General features: G+C 32.9%; 1 protein-coding gene across 2 annotated transcripts in view; it reads right to left on the reverse strand.

Annotated features, from left to right (window-relative positions):
* The window catches only part of LOC127857655 (protein Shroom3-like), a 173,691-nt gene that overhangs the window by 62,588 nt on the left and 85,181 nt on the right, over window positions 1–25,922 (reverse strand). For both annotated transcript variants that reach the window (XM_052394234.1, XM_052394235.1), the window contains one exon: window positions 20,490–20,669. In XM_052394234.1, the coding sequence (XP_052250194.1) occupies window positions 20,490–20,669 (180 nt within the window). The remainder of the gene's footprint in view (window positions 1–20,489; window positions 20,670–25,922) is intronic.

Genomic DNA, 25,922 nt, shown 5'->3' on the forward strand with positions numbered 1-25,922 from the left:
CTAAACATTAGAGCTGACATGACATTCCATGAAAACAAAATTTCATGTGGAAATAAACAGTTAAAGAAATCTGAAACAAGGAAAGTTTCATTATTTATAATAGAGAGTAAGGTCATTTCAGAAAAAAACACATTAAAAGATCAATACATGTCATGCTTGATAATTTCAATTAATCATGACAATTGTATATTCTAGTTAATTTATACTCAAACTGCAAAATAAAATCAATGTTGTTACTTGAAAATGTTATGCAAATATTCATACATGCCATAATTTTTGAGGTCCAAAGCGGGACATTCCATAAAAAATTGTCGGGACATTTGACCAAAAAGCAGGACACCTAAAACGATCTATCATTCCACCTTTATTATTGTCAGTAAATAGTACTAACAAAAACTCTTGATACTTTTATTCAAGACATAAAACATCTGATATGAAGCATGAAATCTAAAACATAACAATAACAGTTTTATTAAATAAGACAATAGCAAACAACGAAATAATATTCATCTTTTTAAGAGTATAAAATCTAGAACATTACGACAACAATACTCATTATATTAATTTCAATGGCAAACATTAACGCAGGGGAGGTTATCCAGTTGACTGAAAGTACGGGTTACAGTACACTATCTACCGAACCACTTTTACTGTTTGTTGCGATGTTTTTTTAAGCATGTATCCATGCGCAGTTTGTTACTTGTCAATTGTCGCGGCTTAATTGGAGTAGGGTCAAACTGTCATGCATAGCACCTCGTTGATTTTAGCTTAATTGAAGTAGGGTCAAACTGTCATGCATAGCACCTCGTTGTTTTTATTACAATTACACCCAATTACACTAGACAGGATGGGTATCACTTATTGGACTGTTTGTTGCGATTTTGGTATATTGCACATTCGGATTATCCCGCTATATTGGAACTAAACATTGAATGTAAAAGACTCATTAATGACGTAGAGTTAATTTTACGAAACAATTGTTTTGTAAACCGTTTCAAACAAATACAAAAATAAACACATTTTCAACATTTATTTCATTATAATCGATAGCAATAAGCGACCACTATTTTAAAGACCACCATGGTGTGAATGCCTGATGAAATCAATAATTAGCCGATAAATCGCTGATAAGGTGTCATCATAAACAACACTGGTACACACGATAAGTAGAATCGGATTGTTAATTGGGGGCAATAAAGGGATTAGCGGTGGTAAGTGTTAGCGAAACAGAGCTTGAATAGCGAATTTTATTGGGAACCTATATACCTTACATCGATTTTTACGAATGTCGGGACAAATCGTCTCACGGCGGGACGGCGGGACAAAGGGTCCAAAAGCAGGACTGTCCCGCCGAGATCGGGACGTATGGCATGTATGCAAATATTGCTATTCATTTTTGTGTGTTTTGAGAAAGTCATATTACATAATACAATACTATCATTCGATATGTTAACATACTAAAGACATTGATCAAGCTTATTTCAATCCTTAGAACTTACCGTTCCACATGTAGGAAATTCCCAAGATTCATTAATGATAGTTTCCTATAGTCTGTTTTTTTGTGAGACACGGGCATATTAAAACTCCTCCGTGGTTGGGGCAGCATGTTCATCAATTTGATTCACTGCATACACTTTAGGAAAAATTATTTAACAACTAAACTTAGTAAAGTATTTTAAACTTAATAAAGTATTCTATATCTCTATTGATAACATCATAACAAGTTGATTATTTCAGGCACATTATTTAAGTTGACCTGTAAATCATTACATTTTGTGTATATACATTTAATTATTATCATCCCAATACAAAAGTAATTGACGGTCAAGCGTAATTCTAAACAAATCATTAGCAATGTTTCACTGCAAATCAACATATTCGAATCTCCAATCCAGTTTTCTTAATATATAAAATTTTAAACATTCCAACTCAACAGCATTCTTTAGTAAAGCTTTTCACAACTTTCAAATACATTTCTTCTGCAACCTTCATACAAATGAAATAATGCATAAAATTCAATACTTCAAATTGATTAAGGCCTGCAAAATTGAATTCTTGTGTTATTGTACCATGCATGTATACTCATGACATCCTTAAGTGTTATAATCTGTTAATCCTGCATAATTAGTCATTTTGTTGCTAAGGAGTTGTTCATTTACTTTATTTTGTGATGGCAAGAATTGAATACATAATATATGAAATCAAAGTCAAAATACTTTATCGCTTTGTACTATTCCTAATATATGCACTTTTATTTGATATATTTTGCTGACAAATAAGTTGGAGAAATTAGTCTTATCTAACGTTTTTTCACTGATTTTCAAACATATGTGACTTACTGAAATAGAAATCTTCAAGCATATTTTTTTGTTGCAATAATCACTTTACATACAACAATTTTGTAACCGTTAGTTTGTTTCATGTTATATTTCTATTTGTGGTGCACAAATACAAAACATGAAACAAACTGGCAGATAATCTAACAATTTTTTTCTTCGGTCGCTGTATTTCAGCCTAAATTGGGCAGGTAGATAATAGGCATTAGGCACACTTGCTAACATTGAAATGTTTAAGACAACACTGGCTATATTACTTACACACGATTAATGCTAATCCTCTAATCCCCAGACTTAAATCCAATTTCAGCTATCCATTGATACAGACCCTGATAGTCAAATTGAAACTGTATACGCAGAGATTTACCTTAATTATCAATCTGTTAAACTACTGCATCATTTGTAGTTTTGCCTAATTCTTACACAGCTTACATAAATACATATTTAACTTAATCTTAAAGCCATAGGCGTATTTATAAGGGTGTCGCATAAATTTGATAGCATAAATTTCGCAGAATACCTGAAAGCACTGAAGACATAGAATTAAATGGTACTTCAAGTCGCGTTAGTGAAATGGATATGGTTGTCCTGGCATTACCACCGAGAGGCCCCATCTTCAACCCCTAAGAACCTTTCCTTTTCCCAAGAACCAAGCACAGAAAAAACAAAGGTATAAACTCATTGGTTACTGTTAAAAATAAAGAAGATTATCTCAGAAAAATAAAAGCCTTGTTTAGAAATCTTGTAGAATTAAGCAACCTTTGAAGATACATTGAATAAATGACATTCTTTCGTTGATTTTATTTCAATTGTAGATAATTTGGTTACACAAATTTGCAAGCACAACTAGGATAAAACAACAAACATATTGTGTGACTTAAAATATAAGAGTCATGTACTTTGGAATGACTGAGACAACACAGTGAAATAATAACATCCAAAATAACAATACAAACTTTAAAATAATTTTAAAGTATGTTCTACAACTTAAATATACTCTTACAGATGAGAATCCACAGGTGTCAATGTCATAATCCCACATACAGCTAAAGATCAAATTCAGACAGATTTAATACATCCTGACCTTAGAGAATCACTTTGAATAACAGTAATAACATTTACCAATCTTACCTCACTTACTAAAGGCCAACTAGCTGCTGTTTTAAATACCAAACTCAACATATTCCTCAACAATTTCAATACATTAGGGAAACTTGATAATAACATTCAATGATTGTATCACCTTGTTTGATTTTCGCCTACTTTTACAGATTGCAAGGGCACCATGAATTATAAGCCACTGATCATGTGTCCTATCTAAGAACTTCAACCCAGTATGCAAAAGTTTTCATGGACTTCAACAGTCAATAATTAAAAAATCCTTAATCAAATTACTCCACTATCACAGTGTCATTGAAAGGGATCTTGGATTGGCTATATGGATTTATCTTAATCAACAAATTAAAACATACAGATTTCATTTGGCAACTAAAAATTGCCACTTAATTGCAATCAATATTTTAGTGCTTTTCATTTTTACCTGATTTGCGTCATAATTAACAACTCCCAATATTTTCAGATATAATTATTTAAATTGGGCATGCTATTTTGCAGGCTAAAGAATGAAGTAAAAATCTAATTGAAAGCCACAAATAACCCATGGCAAATTTATTCAGGTATTATGCAAAAATTGCTTCTGCTGAGTAATTATGAATCATTTTGTAAAAGCTTGAATGCATGTTGAAAACAAGGTGCACAATTAATTACTAAAAATGTTGGAAATAAAAATCCAGTTACATCCAGATATGGAAATACAAATTATCAATTGTGTCATGACAATCTTTTTTTTTTTAAATATTCTTCTATTCAAATTTTTTCCAAAATCTTTTTTTTCCATAAAACTGAACACATGTATGTATACTAATATTCTTCTTTCGCATTTAAATGAAAATTGAAGAGCTTACCAAAATGCTTTTTTTCAATGTATGAACATTGAAAGAATTAAGATACCAACATCACCAACTACCAAAAAGCAAAACAGTAACTGAAGTCCAAAAGTGTTTTATCACTCGATTTAGATAACATAACTGTATGAAAATTCTATGGTTTTGAGCTCTGCCCCATCACTTCAACAAATACATTCTTGCTGATCAAACAATTACAATTAAAGTTATACTAGTCACAATTACCTTTTTGATTTTTATAAAAACCACACAACTAACTATTTAGTCAACTCTGAAAGTAAATTTCAGAACTAATTGAGATTACCATTTGTAACCATAATTCACTGACATGACACTGAACACTGGAACTGCATTTCCCAGAAAAAACACTCACTTATTTCAACAAGATCAATGGCTACCTGACATGTACCTGTTATTGCTAATATCTGATGCCTGAAAAATACAGTTGCCATGGTATCCATATGACAACAAAGTGCACTAGAACCAATACACATTACAGCTGACTGAAGGTGAAAATGAGCTTAACATGTGGGAGCTCTGACATTTCTGACAGTTCAATTAAAAACAGAACCTCAGGTGGACTTGAGTGCTAACAGAAAAGAAAATATACTGCTTGGATGTAGACATACATTATATATTTCATTCAAACAAAAGTAACTTTTGTTTGAGGATCCATATGAAATTTAAAAGCACTTCATATTGCTTATGATGTATTGTTCTTTACCAAATAATACAATGTCTCTATATATATAATCATTGGTTTAATCCGTACAAAATACTTGTTTAAAGCCATGAGTAAACTAGAAATAAGGCCCTAGGATGCTGATGCACCCTATTCCACTTACACTGAAAACTCAGCTGATGTCGGAAAAAAATGAACCAAAATAAGGAGGTGCCCAAATTCACAAGCTGGTTAGTTTGTTTGTAAAGTTTCAACTCAAAGAAGAAAAGTATTTCCTAGTTACACACCACACACACATGCAGCACGGACAGAACAGGGGAAAGACAGACTGACAAGGGCAATTTTGTACCCACCCACCCCTTAAGTGGGGGCATGAATAGTGTGACACTGAACAGTCCAGAGTGTTCATCCTTCACCAAAATATGTTCACCTCACCATACTATGTACAGAAGTTATGATGAACTAAAAACTATTAAATGGAATCAAAATACTGTCTATCATTTACCTGTATAATATTCTCAATAAAAGAGTCTTATATATTTCTCAATCATTTGAGGGCTCCATGCCCCTGTTGGTGGCAAAAACAAAGAGATACAAGAATTTCTTACTAACCTTCTATTAGCTATCCTCATATCGAGATTATTAATGCCTTGAAACTTCCTGTTGTTATTATTCTGTCCAAACACACAAACATCTTGTTCAAAACAGTCCTCTCCCAATATCTCTACATCACGATTTGTTTGCATACAAATTACAGGTAAGGAATTTTCAAAAGCTAAGAATTCGTTTTAAAACAATTAGGCCGGCTGAACACACTTTTCACAAGCAAGAATGACAACAAATTATTTTTTCCACAAAGAACAAAACAAGACCTGTTTGACATAAGAAATTACACACAACCATGATATTAAAATGTTCTGCTCGATCAATAGCCAAGAGACCATGTGACGAATTTTAAGGTATTCTTTTATGAGTTAATGGCGCAAAGTATGAACTGGATTTCAATAGGTACAAAAAGCATTGCGAATTTCCACATACTGTTCAAAAACATGATAACCTTGTACTGACAGCTCTCATGTTTTTATCTCATAAGACAATGTCCACTCTACGACCCCTAATTGTATCAAAGGGAGGTAATGAGAGGTATAAAATGAAAGCAATGTTTTAACTTTTTAACACAATAAACGGTTATAATCAGAGACAGCAATTGAAATTAACTAATTTATTATTATTATTATTATTTTATTTGAAATGAACAACAAAGACAACTTTAAATTGAAGAACTTTCACAATGCTTTAACCTTGAATTTTACCTTTAAACGTTACATTTTAGCTTTACATTTCTGTAAGTATTGCTTATGGGTCTCACGGTGGAGCTGTCCAGAATTAAATAAGTGACATTAGAGTTTAAATCCTTTACGCAGAGATAAATTCAAATTCTGATTCATAATGCTGTCAATACAACTAATGCTTTCCTAGTTTCATGCTTACTTAAGAGTCTGCAAATGCATTTGACCCTTGCTCTTTCAAACGGGGGTAATGGCATGTGCAAAATGTTGTCCCAAACATAAGCCTGTGCAGTCTGCCCAGGCTAATCAGGGACAACACTTTACTCCTTGACTTGATTGTATTTTTTCGTTAAAAGGAAATCCAGTTTGGGCAGAAAGTGTCGTCTCTGATAAGCCTGTGCGGACTGCACAGGCTAATCAGGGACATTGACAGTTTGCTCTTGTGCTTAAAGCCCTGTTTTTCCCAGAGCTGGGCTCATTTTAACAGCATACCGTAAAAACGCAGTCATAAGTCTACCCGGCTCATAAGTCGGAGGGTATACTTTGGTACCAAAATTGGAGATTTTGAGTATGTTAGCTTCATAAGTCGAGTCAGAAATTTTCTGTTTACGAATTTCATAAACAGACGCCATTTTAAATGTACATGAAGTTGCGGTAGTATTCTATACATTGCACATGACGTCACTGTGGAACTGTTGAACGTAGGCAAAGCCAACACATGTATTCTAAATTTCGTTTAATATATTCAATACGATTTATTGTGGAAATGGAAAATAATATTTTTCAATATAGACGAGCAAAGCATAGGTCCACTCACAATTGTGTCCTTATTCTTACGCCAATCACGCACTAGTTTCTCACTTATACCAAACTCACCTTCAGCAGCACTGTTGTTGTTTAAATTCTCCGCAAACTATCACACGTATTTTACATGCATTGTCATACGCCTGGCGTTTGCGTTTGCCAGGCATTTTCAAAGATTTATCCAGTTGTGTTTTTGTTTATCTAATTAATAAATGGTTGCACTCAATAATCTACGCTAGTAATTATCCACAAACTATTTTCAGCTTTTAATCCGATGAAACAATATTATCACTGTAATCCAATCTTTGTACTTTTAATCTGACTGTCAAAACAATTGATTAGTGTCTCGGTAAAACGTGTTTTTATAACAATGATTGACATACCCAAGAGACCGCTAACTCCACCTTTTTCTCTGAAACAGTTTCAAAGGCGGAGCTATACACGTGCTCAAGCATAATGGGACGATTGCAAGCGAGTTACAAACACGCGATTGGTTAAGCATATCGCTTCTCTAAACAAAGGAATCCAATTTAGTCGGCGAGAAAGGTGTTCTTTATGGCTTCTTGACAGGAAACGGCTTTCTTTTGATGATGTCAAACTGTCGATTCACACATAATGCGAATTTTCGCGAGACTTTAAATGATGTCCTTGATTCTTTGTTTACATGAACAGTAAAAAAACAACACCTGCTTACATGAAGACTTTGGATTAAATTATCAAAATAAAAAGAAGAGTAACTGCAAACTGTGATTATATTAATTGGTAAGTATCAGTAAAAATACGACGTTTTGTTAGTCGTAATCCAACGATTTTTTTTTATACAAAACAACAACTATTGCCGCGGAGATCAATCTTCATGGAATTTCATTATTTTTTTCATGGAATTTCATTATTTTTTTCATGGACCACCTCATAAGTCGATACCGGTTTTTTAATCAAATTTTGGAGGTAAAAAATCTCGACTTATGACTGGGGTTTTACGGTACTCTCAAGAGCATATATTGGAATTGGACATGCTTTAACCCTTTGCATGCTGGGAACTTGCAGTCTGCTAAAATGTCGTCTGCTGAATTTCTAAAATTAGCATTTTCTTCTATTTTTTTTCAAAGAATACCATTAGAATAGCAAACAGTTTGGATCTTGATGAGACGCCACGTTCTGTGGCTGAAAGGGTTAATCTTTGATGTAGGACAAAACATGAAAGTTGATAGGTATGAATGAAGAATTCCCCTTGTACTATATCAGGTATTGAGTGTGAAAAGGAAATACGAGACTTATACATTATGAAGCACACTATCCCAGTCAATGGAATCCAGGATTATTGTGCATGCAAATGTAGGACTACAGTAGATATGGTTGAGGTTTCATAACAAGCATAAACATGAAATTAACCATCAACAACACACAACATTACAATTGAGTATAAGCAGAAAATGTAGTGCTTGATTCATGCGGACAGTACAGGCTAATCTGGGGCGATAGTTTACCAGGGCCCTCAATCCATTTTAGGGGAAGCGGGTCGCTACCCTTAGCAGGGGGAATTTTCGCGGCGTTTCCCTTTTTGGGGGATTTTTAACTTACTCTCTAATTATTACATTTGTACATGTTTGTACTATATTCATTGCTTATTTCATAATTTAGTATGTTTGACAAGATTAAATTAAAATAGAATTGAGATATAGTAATCATGAGATCTATAAAAGAAAATTATTTTTTTATTTTTATTATTTTTTTTTAGGGGGAATTTTTCCCCCAAAAGGGGAAAAAAGTATACTTTTCAGGGGGGGGGTGCGGCCGAATTTCGGCTGTGGATTTGACAGATTGAGGGCCCTGTTTACCCACATTCATTAACCCTTTGCATGCTGGGAAATTTGTCATCTGCTAAAATGTTGTCTGCTGAATTTCTAAAATTAGCATTTTCTTCGATTTTTCTTAAAGAATACTATAAGAATAGCAAACAGTTTGGATCCAGATGAGACGCCACATTTTGTGGCGTCTCATCTGGATCCAAACTGTTTGCAAAGGCCTTCAACATTCGGTTCCCGCACTGAAAGGATTAAGTCTGGCTTTCCCAGATGATAGTTCATATGTATTCACCTGTTTTGATAAAAACAGCAAAATATACCTTTTAACACAGTCATTATTATCTTTCTACAACTTTCATTTAACACAAACTAAAGTTTAATGAAAATATATTGAGGTTTCAATAAATCAGAAAAAAACTTTAAAGCACTGACTCACTCATTTGAACTTTTATGAACTTTCAACCGATTATTACAAAATCATTTATTATCTTGTAATGGGACAATTATTCACATGGTCATTGAGCTGACTGATTTTATTAATTTGCCAAGCCAATAAAACAGCAGCCATTTCAGTTGATGTGAAATTCATACGTGTAATATATTACATTCTACACCTGCGTAACCAGTCACAATGTCTAGATTATCTCCCTTGATTTGTATACAACTCACAGTTTGAAGAAAATGATGACTCAAATTCATAACTGTGCTACATAACAATCTGGTTTTGAGTATACTTAGAACTATTTTGCGCTGGGCTGACTCATCAACTAGGGGCAGATCCTGGATTTCTGGTTAGGGGGCGGGGGGCGGGATATTGAAAGATTTGCCGGGGTCCAGGGGGCTGTTAAAGGCACCTGGTGAGTGCAGTGCAAAGCCCTGCTAGGGCGCCCATGGGGGCAAAGACCCCCCGGAAGCTCCACGATTTTAGTTATTTTGAAGGCTTTGACAACCACTTTTCGAGCAATGTCACGCCTTATGTACTTTCATCAAAGAGGGAAACATCAGAATCGCAAAGTTCGACATGAAAAACCGGGCGACAGAGAGTCTAAATTTAAAACATTTAGCGATTGTCTGTGATTAGTGGGAAATGTTGTGTACGAAAAATAAGAAAATGAGTTTAAATAGGTGATTAAGATCTAGTTAAGTGTGAAATATCCAATGAATTGACCTTACATTGGTGATTTAAGGGGGGGGGGGCATCTGCCACCCCCCTTGGATCCGCCTATGTCAACTATTTCTCTAATGCACATGAACTGCAAGCAAAAAACGCTTAAAATTCTTATGCTGATGAAGTCTATGAAGTAAAAGGAATTAAATTACTGATTAATAGTGTGTTTATATTCTGCACAAAATAATTAACATGGAATCTTTATTACATTGTTAAGCATAATTAATGAACAGGAACATTCACAGAGGTGTTTTAATGACAAATCAAACAGGAAATAACAAATACAGTAGCTGCAAACTTGCTTGATTTAGATATTAAATTGTATGATACCTCATTTAAATAGCTTTCACTGTAGTGTTAGCTATTAGATGAATTATAATATAACTGTCAATACAATAATTACAAGGCATTTTACACAGTACACAGTGGCTCAGTGCATATTTCATGGTTTCTTCAATTAGAAGCCTATTTAAATACAAAATATCCGATCACAAAATCCATGAAATCAAACAATCGAAGGTATTGCATAGAAATCATTAATGGCAGCTCTCTGTTAAATCAAGCAATTATGTTTGCACCCAATCAACTCGGAAGAAAACATATGAATTTAACAGGCACTTCATCCACAAACATAATTAATTTTATTACCTGTTTAATTCGCCTTATATAGAAGGAATATTAAACGCATACTGTTCTTATCATCACCTTATAATTGACTGTTTAATTCAAATTGTGCACAATTATACACTGGTACTGGTTTTTGTTATTTTCTACTGGTTTTTGTTATTTTCTAAATCTGACTGTTCTGATTATGTAAATACGAAACTATGTGTTTGAGTCATCGTCTGCAGAATTTATTATGCGCGCCTGGTTGCAAAGTCTATATTGAAAAAAGGCATTTGTGCGATAACTTTTCATTAGCATTTAAATTCCCTTTTAAAAAATAGATTGAGCCAATATTTTTCATCAAATTATATGTCACAAATGCTGACATTATTACAGTTTTCTTGTTTTTAATGTAAAAGAAACATATTCACATTATATAAACTTTATCAACTAGTGATACAGGACGGTTTAAAATAGAGAACTCAGGAAACTTTTCATATAAAATCTTGAAAAAGAACATTCATCAAACTGACACTGCCCCATTATTTGGATATCTAACAAATTTCCATGGGGCATTCTATTTACTGTTGTTAAAATCTATGCAATTAAACATACATTAATCTGGATGCATCACACATTATTTGACCATAAACAGATGTTGTGACCACAAAATACCTTAGAGGCCAGGGACCGGTAAATATTTCCCTCACTTCCTCCTCCCCATAGCAACTAGATCATGTGACCTCAAGACAAGGGCAAATAATCCTTGGGTTTTCAGGATGTTGACAGTAAGATGGGAGGGATTTTAAATTCTTTCAGAGGTTAAACCTTATTATGAACTTGCTGACTTTCATTTAAAGTTTCATGAAATCACTAAAATCTGATTGGGAAAGCTTTTTCAAAGGAAAGCAAACAAACTTTAACAAATATCAAACAACTCTGTGACTTATTCATTAATTTTTTTTATTAATTTAAATCCCATAAAAAGCTGACATTATTAGTAACACTTGGCTGGAGGTAATATATGTTGTATGGTAGATGCAATGATTGATGGACTGTATACAATCTTTTGCCCCAAATCTTTTTTAAAGTCTCCTTTGAAGGATTTAAGAATTTAAATGAAGTACCAGTAATAGTGAATTATTATTTGAACTGACCCAAACAATTTATAAGAAGTAATATTACTTGAGTCAGATAATTATTTAGAATTTCTGATCATAAAAATCAACAGTTGTATTATCAAGGTTTGCAACTGCTTGATCTGATAAGAGATTTTAGGCAGACACCAGGATCATTTATTCTCGACTCGTCATATTCATTAAATCAAAGAACATAATTATTTGCAATGTCAATATAAGATTTATGAATTAAAAAAGATGTTATGCTCAGAAAACAATAACACAAAGACTTCAGTAAGAGCAACCATGAGTCAGCAAGAAAAATTGAACCCAAAGAGACAAAATAATGAAAATAACGTCTGCAGCACCCCAGACAATCCAGACAACACAAAGCATTGACAGATATGCCAACTAGTGACATATCTGTGGGACACTGCCATCAGATGGTAATGAAATGCCAGTCTTTTTATGCTTGACTCCTATGTGCCCGATGACAGAACGTTCACGACAGCGATCTTTGATGTAATCTTCGATAATCTTGGCTCGCTGAACGAGTCAAACTGTGTCACCAAACAAGAGAAATCATTAACAGCCCTTTTTGACATCTCCACTCGAACTAGACCCAGGTGGTTCAGGTACAAACTACTTTAAAAATCTGAAGCATAATTAATTTTAAACTTATACTGAAATAGAAAAGAAACTTGTGTGAAGAACATGTCATGGACATTAATTTATGAGATGCACATAACACTTCTGAAAATAGTGGTTTTTGTCTGATAAATGCCCAGTTAATTAAAGTACATAAATATAAACAAACTTATATTAGTTGACATCACATTAGCTCATGTTAATAAGGTGAACACAAAAATATTAATTAGTCTTACTAGGGCTACCGATCAATCTCTAAGCTCTTTTTTATAAATCTGCATGCTTAACAATTAAAAATGAAATAAACAGCATACAAGAGCGTAATTTTGTAATAGTTATTTTGTATTCATTACAATTTAATCAATCACGAAGAAACTTAAATGCAGCATATAAAAATAAATAGGCGCCCAATCCATAAGATGCAAATTAGAAAACACGTACCAGCAAATACCTGTCATGGTTGAATATATACCAATTGAACCTAAGATTCCTCAAAATTAAATGTTATGTTACCACATTAATGGAATATTTGTTTTCTAAATAATTATTTGCTACCAAATCAATAAAAAACAATTTATGGAACTCTTGTTTGGAAAGTTATTCAAATAAGGGATTAAATGTACGTCTGTTTTATAATACATTTTGAAATAAGCAAAAAACAAGTATGATATGATCATTATAAACTTACCATATTTTCCATGATAAAGAACTGAATATCCCTGTTTGAGTAACATAACAGCTCTGAATGTGTCAACGGTTTTAAAATACACAATATGACCAGAGTACAAATATAGAATGATAACAATGCCTGTCTATCCAACAACATTCAAGCCAAGATGTGGGCAAACTGGGCTTAATGCATGTGTCTAAGGTATATTTTAATTAAACTTAACTAACTCCAGAAAGACACAAAGCAATGTAACCAAAACTTGTTTGGCTTGCTAACATGTTCAAATTAATTACTTCAATGTCCAGGCTTCCACAAATCCACCCTCTAAATCTTAAATTTAAAACAGTAATCACTGAGAACCAAGTTTTTCATAGTTACAGTATAGCAAAAACTAAAATAGCTTTTTCTGCAAATTTTGCCACATTTGCATCCCAATTGTACCTTCAGGTAAGTGTGGACAGGTGGACAAGTAGACAATGAAGACCAGAGAAAATCAATTGAGGAATAGATACCATATCATGCTATTTTCACAATATAGTGTATTGAACACAGTCTAACCTGATAATGACTCCATGGGCTTATTTCTGATCAAACAAAAACAATTCATCACAGTTGATATAGCCATTTATTGTGCCTATAATGTATTTGTCAAATAAATCGTAAAAACACAATCTACACCTGTTGATTACATAAAACATGTTTTAATCTTACGATTCCTTTAAACTGCAGGCTTTAATAGTACTAGTGATAAAATTGTGTATATTGTGCCAGGATACACAAATGATTGTAATATTCACCAAATTTGTTAACAACCATAACACCAGTCCTGTTCCTTACATCAAAATAGTATAATGCAAAAGTTGGAAGTTCATACCTAAATATTGCTTTTATTTTTGTGTAAATGTAATTACATTTTATAACCATATATATCCATTTGATGCATTTTCCTTATAGTCACATATTCCTACCTTGTAAAACTATATGAGTCATGCTCTGTGAAAAGGGGGTTTAATGAATGTGCGTAAAGTGTCGTCCAAGATTAGCCTGTGCAGACGACACTTTCCGCTTTTATGGTATTTTTCATTTCAAGAAAGTCTCTTCTTTGCAAAAATACAGTTTAGGCGGAAAGTGTCTTCCCAGATTATCCAGTGCGGACTGCAAAGGCTAATCTGGGACAACACTGTACACACATCCATTCAATCCCCTTTTCACAGAGCACAGTCCAATTATGTTAATTATAAAACAGGCATTCACAGACATTGGACTTATGTGTAAGCGTATAACCTCAGAATAATTATTATGTTATCACATTAAACCAAAAAATCCTTTTCAAACAAACAATACCAATGATCTCACACTATGTTACCACCAAATGCAGGTAATCCCAAAATTGTTGTTAAGTTACAAACACAAAATACTAGAATACACAAACTTCCTTTTAACAAGTCCCATATCTTATATTGAATTCCTCCACCCAAACATTCTAAATTTCCCCTGTTACATCATACTGCTCCCCAAACATTTTACAAACCACTACCTCTACTTTATCTGGTCAGGAAAACTACAACATGCATGTCTGATTTTTGTGCATAAGTTTAATTGATTTAAACAATTAATGTCACCACTAATGTTAAAATATGCATATCTAAACAATAACATCCTTCACCTTAAGTAATGCGATCTTTATCTGCACATTCATTACATGGACATGTTTGCTGCCCCGGGGTATGGCATTGTTTGTTTCTTTAACTGAATATTAAATAGTCTTGAGGAGACTGGTAAAAAGCTGTTGTTGAAATCATCATAGTTTTTTGAAAGGTGTGAACACAACATGTTGGGGCAATATACATATGTACTAAGATAAATTTTAAGCTAATGTACTACAAAGAAGAATACAAGACTTATTTTCTGGAATATAATTACTTTTTGATTACATTAATAGCCTAAGTTTTGTTTATTATGGTTTTACATCATTTTATCAGTAACAAAGTAATAGTGATACCATAGAAATAAATAACAATGTAAGTAATCCCCCAGTACCCTCCAAGGCATCAATGAAGTTTATGTTGATATAAATCAAGGTTACCTTAAATCAACAAACATGCAGGATACTGTTACATTCTGGGTATAAGATTGCCTCAAAGGGATCTTTCGTGCTGAGAGTTAATTGAACTTTTGTACTATATCATGTCACTGTGTCAAAAGCTCTAACATGATCTATGATCTAAAATAGCATAATTTGCACGATTTACCTAAAAGGTATTTGATTGATTACGAATTGTAACAGAAACTAAACATGATTGAGTGCACGATGAAAATAAATTAACTAGATAATGATTGCCAATATCTTTTTTGTTTGTCAAAACATTGAAATATTGTGCACGTCAGCGTCATAGATTTGGTAAATATCAATCAAACGGAGGCTCCAGTTTATTATGTTTTTTTGCTTAACATTCAGAAGCCCTAATAAACAAATACTTCACATAATTTATCTTTGCAGGAATACAATGGACATCTATACAACCAAAATAAAAAAAGCATGAAAATAACATAAATAACAATTTGATAATTATTCATCATCTTGTTTTTTCTAACGTGCGAGGAGTTAATCCAGCAAGTGCACTAACTTTGTACCAATAGTATATATTCTGTATTATATATTACTAAAAACACGAACAACTGAAAGTATTTTGTGAAAACGATGATGTCAAATAAATGCTTTACCCCATTTTATCATGCATTAAATTATAATTAGTGGACAGGGGCTTTCAATCACAATCTTTTTTGGTTACCTTCTTTTCTTTTATGTTGGACTTCATGATAAAGCTCTTTTTAATAACGTTTGTATTAATCGAACTTTCCAAGGCATTTCCGTGTTCTCTTTAAATTTATATTAGTTTTTATGGATTGACAACATCATGATTGTCAACAAAAATGTCATCGTGGTTAAAACCAAACTATGAAACAATTATAACATCATGTATCATTGTTTTCCACATTCCATGCAATAAAAAACTTGTTTGATTGGTGCCCATTTTATTGCAAAAAGCATGTTCTGTCATCGCCATGAACGCCTGCCTAGGTGATTTGTCATTCACACAAATAAATATTTGATCTAAATGACGAGACTTCATATCAAGGCAATTAATTAAACAAGCCTGACAAGAACCACTTAGTGGTTTCTCTAATTTCAAACACAAAGTGCATGACAGCATGTTATGTAACTAGACAGTTTGTATGATTGGAAATTCTTCAAATACTTTAATCAAGAAGATTTAAGGATCTTAATTTAATGCAGTAGGCGTCTTAAACACAGCTGCATAAAAAACTTGATAAATTAATCAGAGGCAACAGTATTCAAATGTGAAATTTTAATAAATTTTTCACAAAATGCTACATGTTGAGATAATTGTTGGATGTTTGTCTAAATTTTATGATCTGCATCATCCAATATTTAACCCTTTGCATGTACTGGATAATTTGTCGTCTGCTAAAATGTGGTCTGCTGAATTTCTAAAATTAGCATTTTCTTCGATTTTTTTCAAAGAATACTATCAGAATAGCAAACAGTTTGGATCCTGATGAGACGCCACATTCTGTGGTGTCTCATCTGGATTCAAACTGTTTGCAAAGGCCTTCAAAGTTCGGTTCCAGCACTGAAAGAGTTAAAAACCAATAAATATTAAGATATCACTGTGTTTGTGATTTTACATTAATGTACTATGCTTAGATGATCCAGCCTAGCAAAGATTTCAGTTTTTGAGAGAACTACACGATATTTACTAAATGTCTATGGAAATATTATTCTAGACCATATCCATCATTTTAAGATAATCAAACTGTCTAAACACAAATAATTTGCTCACAAAATAGAAACAGTACAATAAAATTGTAAGTAAGTGAATATAAAATGGTTGTAAAACACAGCCATGATAAGAGCACTATTATGCTACATATATGAGTATGTCTTTATGTTGTTCTTGGTCACTTCTTTCAATTCAATATTAACCCATTTATGCCTAAGTGTCTAGAAAAAAGGCATTGGCAAACAGCGTAGACCCAGATTAGACGCCGCATGTTGCGGCGTCTCATCAGGGTCTGCGCTGTTTGCTTAAAGGAATTTCTGTTAGAAATATTCTAAATAAAATAAATATACTTAGACATCCCTAATTTTGGAAATAAATTGATCCAATTTAGAAGGATGGGAGAGTCCACTAGGCATAAGGCCACGACTTTTATATTTCTTGGTTTACAAAACCGCCGACCCTAATTTTTGGAAAATGGGAAAAAAAATAAAATCGGAAAATCGTCTTTTTTTTTATATTTTATTCCCGACCGCACTGAAAAACGAGCGAAACGAGAAAAAAACCGATCCGGTTTGAGTACGGTTACGAATAAAATCAAGTAAGTACAATCAACGATTGGTTCACATATATTACAGAGATCGGGATATTTGTCAATGTGACACAGTATGTACCAGTCCTTTTATGGGCACTTCTCAAAATTTATTTAATTACAGACAATAGGAAAATCAGCATCAGTAAAATGTCGACCGCATCAAAATTTATTTCCGAGTCTATGACGCAACTATATTGTTTAAAATGTTTATTATATTAAACAAACCCGATATTATAGTAGATAAAAAAGTATTACCTTGCAATTTGATATTTAGTATAAATAATCCAATAAAACACTGCCATTATTTACGATATATGTGTTTAGGAATTTTGTAAACACGTCCGCCATAGTTTATAGGAACTGTACAGAAAGTTTGGAAATCGGAACAAATCGGTATATCTCGGAAAATCATTGATAACTGTATTTGTCGATTTAATGCTTAGGGCCGAGTAATTTCGGCAAATCGGAACTCAACTTGCGTAAAATACTAGCTCAATTAACCGTTAAACTCCGCCTCCATTCTCTGCAAAAGATTCGAAGGCGGAGCTATGCACGTGCTATTATTAAATTGGAGGATTGCAATTGAGAAACAAACGCACGATTGGTTCGGCATGTTGATTGCTAGACAAAGGAAGCCAATTTTGTCGGCGCGAAATATGTCGCTTTATTGCTTCAGACAGCAAGCGGCTTTCCTTTGATGACGTCAAACTGTCAATTCACACAGACTGCACATTTTGGGAAGACTTTAACCTTGTTTACAATTCCAGTAAAAACACTTGCTAACATTAAACTTTGGATTAAATTATCAAAATAAAGCAAAAGTCAAGTTGACAAATATGATTGTATTAATTCGCGTCAGTTCAAATAAGACGTTTTGCGTTGTAAATCAACGAGTTTTCATGACAACAACAACTTTAACAAACATTACCGTGACGACGCGGGGATCGATCTACCTCGATTTTTTTCATGGACGATGCCATAAGTACAATAAGAGCAAACACATACTTTGTGTATGAGTAGTTTATCTTATATAAGATTTATGCAACGGGCATCGCATTGCGTAATGGTGCGCATCGAATGACGGAAATGAAGCGCAGTTTTTCGTTTTAATGGGAGAAGAACGCATGTCATTTAATGGAGTGTTTAAAATTGCCTGATGTTACAAAAGGTGCTTTTAGGTGACTCATTTCATTTGAAGATATAGATGTGTTTCATTGCATAATTTGTTTTTTCGTCTCTGTGTTCAGGTTATAAAAGATATGATGTTTTTGTTCTGATGTTATTAGTATAAACTTATTTTTCCAATGATGTTTTTTTTTTTTTTTTTTTTTTTTCGACCGCCCGATGGACCATTTTCAAAATAATTTTTGTAAACCAATAAAAAAAAAAGTCGTGGCCTAAATGGGTTAATATGAGAGTTTCTTTCAAGCATGGATTTAATTCTGTTAGAAGAAAAAAATATTTGCCGTTAATTAACAATGTATTTAATATAGCTATAATAGACAAAAACAAAATTAAAAACCTGCCTTGTCTCAATCTAAAATCCCTGTAATATCTCATATATTTTCTTCCAGCGTCTTGTAAACATTAACACACCTGGTACCGAATTACATAACATCGCATTCCAATTCCTCATGAACACTGGATAAGGACCTGAGGTAAATCAATGTAGTACAATGAAACCGTCTACATCTAAACAAGGTATGGTATAATCAATAGACTGCTAATGTCATCAAAAGGTGGAGGTACAGCCGGGGAGAATAAACATCATGCCTAAAGTACGCTTATAAATATTCATAAACCAGTTGCACGCAATTAACATAAGAACATGAACAACAAAAAGTCCACAAAGCCAAATTGAGATCAGATTGGCGGAAATGATTGCTTGTCTGAGTGTAGACAAGGAAATTATATTTTATTAGGCAGTCAGCGTTACAGACACGATTGAAAATGAATAGCACACAAATGCAATCAGGTGTCAATCACGCATTCTTTGATGTTCACATTAGAAATAACTACTGTATTAAAGTCTGAGTAATTTCCCTTTAAAGTTCAGGTCGCTCATTGTTTTGACTGAAATGTATCCTTTATTTTCAAAGTAACTCTATTATTGAATAGTTGTTACACTTTTTCATCAATTCTTTTAAGACATAACACTTGTTTTCTATAAAGAATTAAAGGAAGGGAAAGCAAATTTGAGTTATTTTGGCCAAAAAAATGGGCTTAATGTTTTGACATAAGTTTTACAAATTTCATTCTCTATCAAAATTGTTTAAAATAAACCGTTGTTGAAGAAAAGATTGTTAAAAAAAACATGATATGCTATGAAACAATATATAATTATATGGTTGTGTTTTTAAGCGTGTTACATGCATTTAAGTATTTATCAATGAAATTGACATTATATTATTTTGTTATGGTTAGATGACGTCACTATTGTGCACAGTTTAATATACCTCATAGAAAAATTGGTGGAGAATAGATTTATATATTTCTCATGCATTAACGATAAAAAAACATACTCAGAAAAGCATTAAACAGAACATTAATTATAATTTCTCAGTAGATATGTTTAAATTTTCTAATATTTTTTTTTTACTTGTGCACTTTAATAATCTGCTAATTGCTTTTTAAAATAAATGCATGAATAATTATTTACGCTTCATCCCATATAATTTAGATTCTCAGGTGATATTAAATTTGCATCACAAATTTATTAACAAATACCTTTATTTTCAGGGACACAAAGTTTTATTTATTTTGCTGCATCAATAACATACATGATGTGTATTGCAAAAATGGGTTTTTATAATATCATAACGCCACATAAAACACCAGTCTATATTCACACTTGAGTCTGCTCAAAATTGTACACAAGTGAACTTAAGAAGTATAATTTTGATTTAACTAAGGCATCAATCAAACTTACTAAAGCAGCTTAAACAAAATGTCAGACCAGTAAACTTTATATTTTAATTTCAGGATAGTCACTCAGACTTACTGAAAGCTTTCTATGCGTCTCTGTCGAGGTTTCATGCGCGTGCTCGCACTCCTGGACTCTGAGAACAGCACGCTGTCATCCTGTACACCAGCCTGCTGTCGGGCACGCTCAGACAGCTCTCGAGTCTTCTGCAGGAATGAGGCTGACCGCACAGGGGGAGATAACGAGTCTCCAGCAGCCCTGAAAGCATATATATTTCACAATGTATAGCATTACGCGAGTTATAGCATAATATTCATCTATACAAATCTTAAGGTTGGCCTAAAGAAATCAAACTAAGTACACGATGTAAAATCTTTTTTGTTGAGCAACATGATGCATTAACAAATATTCTGATTTTGGTCTTGCGTTTTGGTACTGAAGGGGCTTATTTGTGTTCTGATCGTTGGAAATGTGGAAAGATCAGATTTTTTAGTTTGCAAAACCTGCTAAGGACCAAAGATGGCTGCAAATAAGAATGTTACAATAATAAAACCTAATAGGAAAAAAAAATTATGACCTGAAAAAGAGGTGTAAAAAGGCAATAACAATTTAAGTAAGAATTATTGCAAGTAATAAAACTTCTGCTTCTTGATGAGCAGTCTTAACCAGTATTTACATGAACTTTCCATTATAAACCAAGAAAATCACATCTTCCATGTTTGATCTCTCCGAACAGAATCAATATCACACCTGTGCGCTTTGTTAACCTCTATGGGAATTTTAAAACAGTGATAGACCAGGTATCATGAAGTAATTGGATTGCCGTTTGGCACCTGAGCTATCACCCTGAAGCTGTCAACTGTGCTACCTTTGGGATCATACCAAGGAGTCAGGCACTTTGCTCCAGTAACAGGAGTCATCAGAAAAAATGTCTGAACATTATCTGCACAGTTATCAAAACCTGCATGTCAAAAAGCACAGTTCGGCAGATTATTTGTCCAAAATTGTTATTCATATTCATGGTTATCTCCCTTTACTTATAATAATGAATGCTCATTTATGAAAGAATGTTTTGTCCACTTTTTCAACAGAAAACAGATTGAAAGAAAGGAAAAATTCTTTAAATGTTTCTATTGAGTACGATTTGTGAAGAAAATGCATATGAATGTTTAGAAATGGAAAAAGAAATTAATTATTGTCCTTTCTTTTCATTAACCTTATACCTAAAGGTGAAGGAATTTATTTGCACATTTATCAGTGTCTGGCAAAGAAATCTCTACTCTAAAAAAGGTCAAGTATTTTATTTTAAAACGTCAACCGTTACGAAATAATCAATGAAACATCTTTAAAGGAGCTGGGCAAGTTTACATAGGCACCAATTAACATTCCACCTTTGCGATTTTATTTTCCAATCTCAGCATGGGTACTGGATTAAAGCGTTCAGTCGAATGATAAACAACTTCGTGACCAGTTTCATAAAGCTAGAATTGCGTGAGCTTTTCCCGATTTGTTCATAATGAAGGACAATAAAGAAAAGTAATTGATTTTGCAATGAAACCCCTCACCTAAATTGGATCAAGGTTTCAGGACCCCATATTGGGCTTGGAATGTTTGGTAGCTAACTTGAAGCAAGAATAAATATCCTGTAATGTACCGGGCATGTTGGTATGTTGACCAGGGTCATGGGCGCAATGCAAAATGGTTCTTTCAGCATTAAACAACAAATAAATGTTTAAAAAATTCTCCAATTGAACACTGTATCTCAAATTTTTAAGTGAAGCTCAAAATGTAAAAAAATGACAGTCAATTCCAATTATTTGGAATGGACCTACAAAATATCAAAATCCTTTAATGTAACAAAGTCTCAAGCATTATGTTGTGATAATTAGAAGTCATTAACAATATAACATATTTAGAGTCACACATTACCAGGCCTTGGGGTTACTAGGGTATGATTCCCACTACAGCTGCTGGACAAACCACACAACAGACTATTTAAAAGACGATTAAAGTGGTAAAATAATATCAGAAGTAAAATAATATCAATCAATGATATTTAAATAAAACATATTAATTATTATTTCTCTTCACATGTGAACACTGATGATCTAATAAAATATGCCAATAATATACATTTAAAATTTAAATTTAATGAGATAAATTTTTGCCACACAAACATAATTACAACATAGCTTTAGTTTATCTCAGCTCATGTTTGCACACAATGCCTATAGCTTTCTATGACACTGACAAGTCTATTTTTTGGGTAGAACTAGTACTTGTTATATTTGAGGGAGATCTTAAGAATCCTGTGAGCTTCAGTGGGGATGGAGCCGGGGACAATTATCCCCTGAGAAAAAAGTTGGTGAGTTATGAACAGCTCATGAACCTCTTTTTTAGAGTTAATGAACAGTACATCAACCCTATATACGGTTCATGAACAGTAAATGAACTCAAATAATCAATCATGAACTCCAAAAGGGGTCCAAAAACGTCTTTTTTCTGATTCATGAACCATTTATAAACTAGTTAAGTTTCAAGGGTTCGAATATTGGTAACAAGCTGTCTGTCAGACAATCGGGCTTACCACTTCTCTGATAATTTTTCGCTTTTCATTACGCAATCAATTGGTTTTTAATTAATCTGAAGTTACGGGAATATTTATTTTTCTTTTTATATATATATGTAAATGTACTTAAAGTGTGCCTTGCAAGTAAACATACTCAGCACACAGGTGACCCTTTCCAATCCAAAGTGTTAAATCAGACATTATACAAATCCATGAATTAAAGATCAAACGAAAATGCCTGCAGATTGCATCAAACTGGAAAATTTCATTTTAGCAAAAATAAATGAATCTACAGAATGTTTATCAGTCCAACATATTTCTGTCTCAGATATACTTAGAATAACACATAAATTTTATGAATATTGCCAGAAAAAATGAAGGTTGGCAACCAGACAGTGCGCATTAAACCCTAACATGCATACAATTTATTTCATTTCAAATAAACTTCACCACACACACATGCACCGCTGAGTATAATATTGATCCCCATCATCATAAATAATATAATTGCCATGTTAATGAAGCTATATTACCTCTTTTTTCTGTCTAATTTCTTGTAAAATGTATAAAACAACTCCATCATCAACAACCTTTCTTGTTTTATATGATCCACAGAAATTACATTAAGATTGATTTGTATGTTTTTGCTAGACACATTAAATAATGGATAATGTAATTATATTTCCTCAAAGCAGAACATAGGAACACAAAGAAAATTTTCCACTTTTGTGTACGAGTCAAATATGCATTTCAATACTTTAAATGTAAAAAAAAATCCACAAAATGCACCACTACAACATTTCAGCATTAACTCCCAATTCTGTCTGAAATCTTGTTAACATTGTACCACCCTATCCTGATAAACTAATCAAACCTTGCAAGCTAGCCAAAACATTTGTACACAAAAGCTCCACTAAAATATATATGTATCAATAAAACATAAAAAAATCAAATTCCTTGATAAGATCCACATACCGACTCTTTTGGTAGCCCAGTGGCATGCGTGTACAAATATAATTGAATGAATCTGCCATATTCTTGTTCAATTCACTTGAACCCTTGAAAGACCCAAGATTCTATCAATCAGTCACAACATACGCCTGTAATTAGTTACGCGACTCCAGTCCAAAGAACAATTATAAAATATCTCTTTAGCACATCTTTCCAATTAAGTTAATCCTCACACTCTATTGGCAATCTTGTGAGCACCCTTATTAAGTCACAACTGAAAACGACTTGATGACAATTTTAAGACCTTGTAAACATACAATTCAAACTTGAAGGGGCCGTTTTCCTGTGAAACGATTGGTCAGGAAAAAATATCTGAATTTCATTTAGAAGCAAAAGCACATTTAAATGAGCCCTGACCCACCTTAAATTCGCACACATCATGCATTTTCACAATACGAAAGACGTCCAGCCATCACTAGCCGACCCAAGATCATCGTTCAACAATTTGCATGTCAACTTGCCGTATTATATGGTCATTGAAATGGCGATACCCATTATTAAGTGCATCATTTCTAGATGCCGGCGGTGTTGTCAACCATGAAATGTCTCAAGGCTCACAATAAACACACCTTATATCTTAATTCTGACCATATAAACATTCAGCATAGTTTTCCAATTATTGTTTTTTTATTTATTTGCTGTAATTTTCTGTCTTTAAAAAAAAAATCCAGTGTTTCTTAATAATCCTGATTATTTTAATAACACAAATTCATGCAATAAATGTTTTTAAAATTAATTTTATTTCTGAATATTACATTTTATCCTGTTACATGCATTTAAATTAGCCTGATAACCAGGTAACCTAATAACCCAAAAGTTATTAGGCTAGTTGACCAGGTAACCTAATAACCCAAAAGTTACTGTAAAATGACGTAATTTTTTTACGAAATGATGTCATTATCATGCGAAATTCTCCGGTTAAACTCTTTTACAATGTAAATGAACGGTGAAAAAAGGCATAAAATAAAATAAAATTTGATTCTCTGGAATGACATTGATTAATAGAATAATAGGTTGGTGACGTGGATGGAGAATGGTTATCTGGCTCGTCGGAGGATCTTATTGGGTTCGCCTTCGGCTCACCCGATTAATTCCTCCAACTTGCCAGATAACCATTCTCCATCCAGGTCACCAACCTTATTTATTCTCTATCTTCATACAAAAAGTACTAATGTTGATATATAATTAATTAAATACTTCACACTAGGCTTATTATCACTCGGGCATGACTTTGTATATAACAATATAAGAAAGTTATTTTTAAGTTTTTGCATTATAATCACGATTTTTTAAGGGAAAATAAAATACTTAAAAACACTTAAGCAAGAGAGGCTCTATTTGTTTGTTTAAAAGACTTTTACATTATAAAAGTAAACCTGATAAAATATCTTTAACAAAAGTTACTACATTAAAGAATCAACCAATGCTTTTACTAAAATATGTTCACCCCCTTGATCAAATTTGCTCACAATTTTCGGACTATGTGGTCATATTGAAATCATCTTCAATTGAATGGGGCTCTTGAAATCAAGTTGGAATCCAGAATGGAACTAAGTGTTGACAAAGAAGATTAATTGGTTAATTAAGATACATGTTATCACTGTCATCAAATTATTAATTGTCAATTTTTGTTTGCCAGATTTAAGTTCAATTTTAAGAGGTCTTACCTACTGAGTGGTAATGGGATTTTATTATATAAACACTTAATGTGGGTAATAATAAAACTGAATTGAAAAGGATTTGAAAATCATAGGGCAGTGGAAGTCCTGTACAGAGAACAAAAGAAACTCAGAAGTATGTCATGCCAAGGACATTCCCATAATCTTCACATTCACTTTAAACATTATCTTAATGGATCCACACTTCACTTTTGAAATGTACACATTACTTAATCAACACAGAATTTGCTGAAACCATTATTATATTGTCAC

This window comes from Dreissena polymorpha, chromosome 14 (genome assembly GCF_020536995.1).
Source record: "Dreissena polymorpha isolate Duluth1 chromosome 14, UMN_Dpol_1.0, whole genome shotgun sequence".
Lineage (NCBI taxonomy): Eukaryota > Metazoa > Mollusca > Bivalvia > Myida > Dreissenidae > Dreissena > Dreissena polymorpha.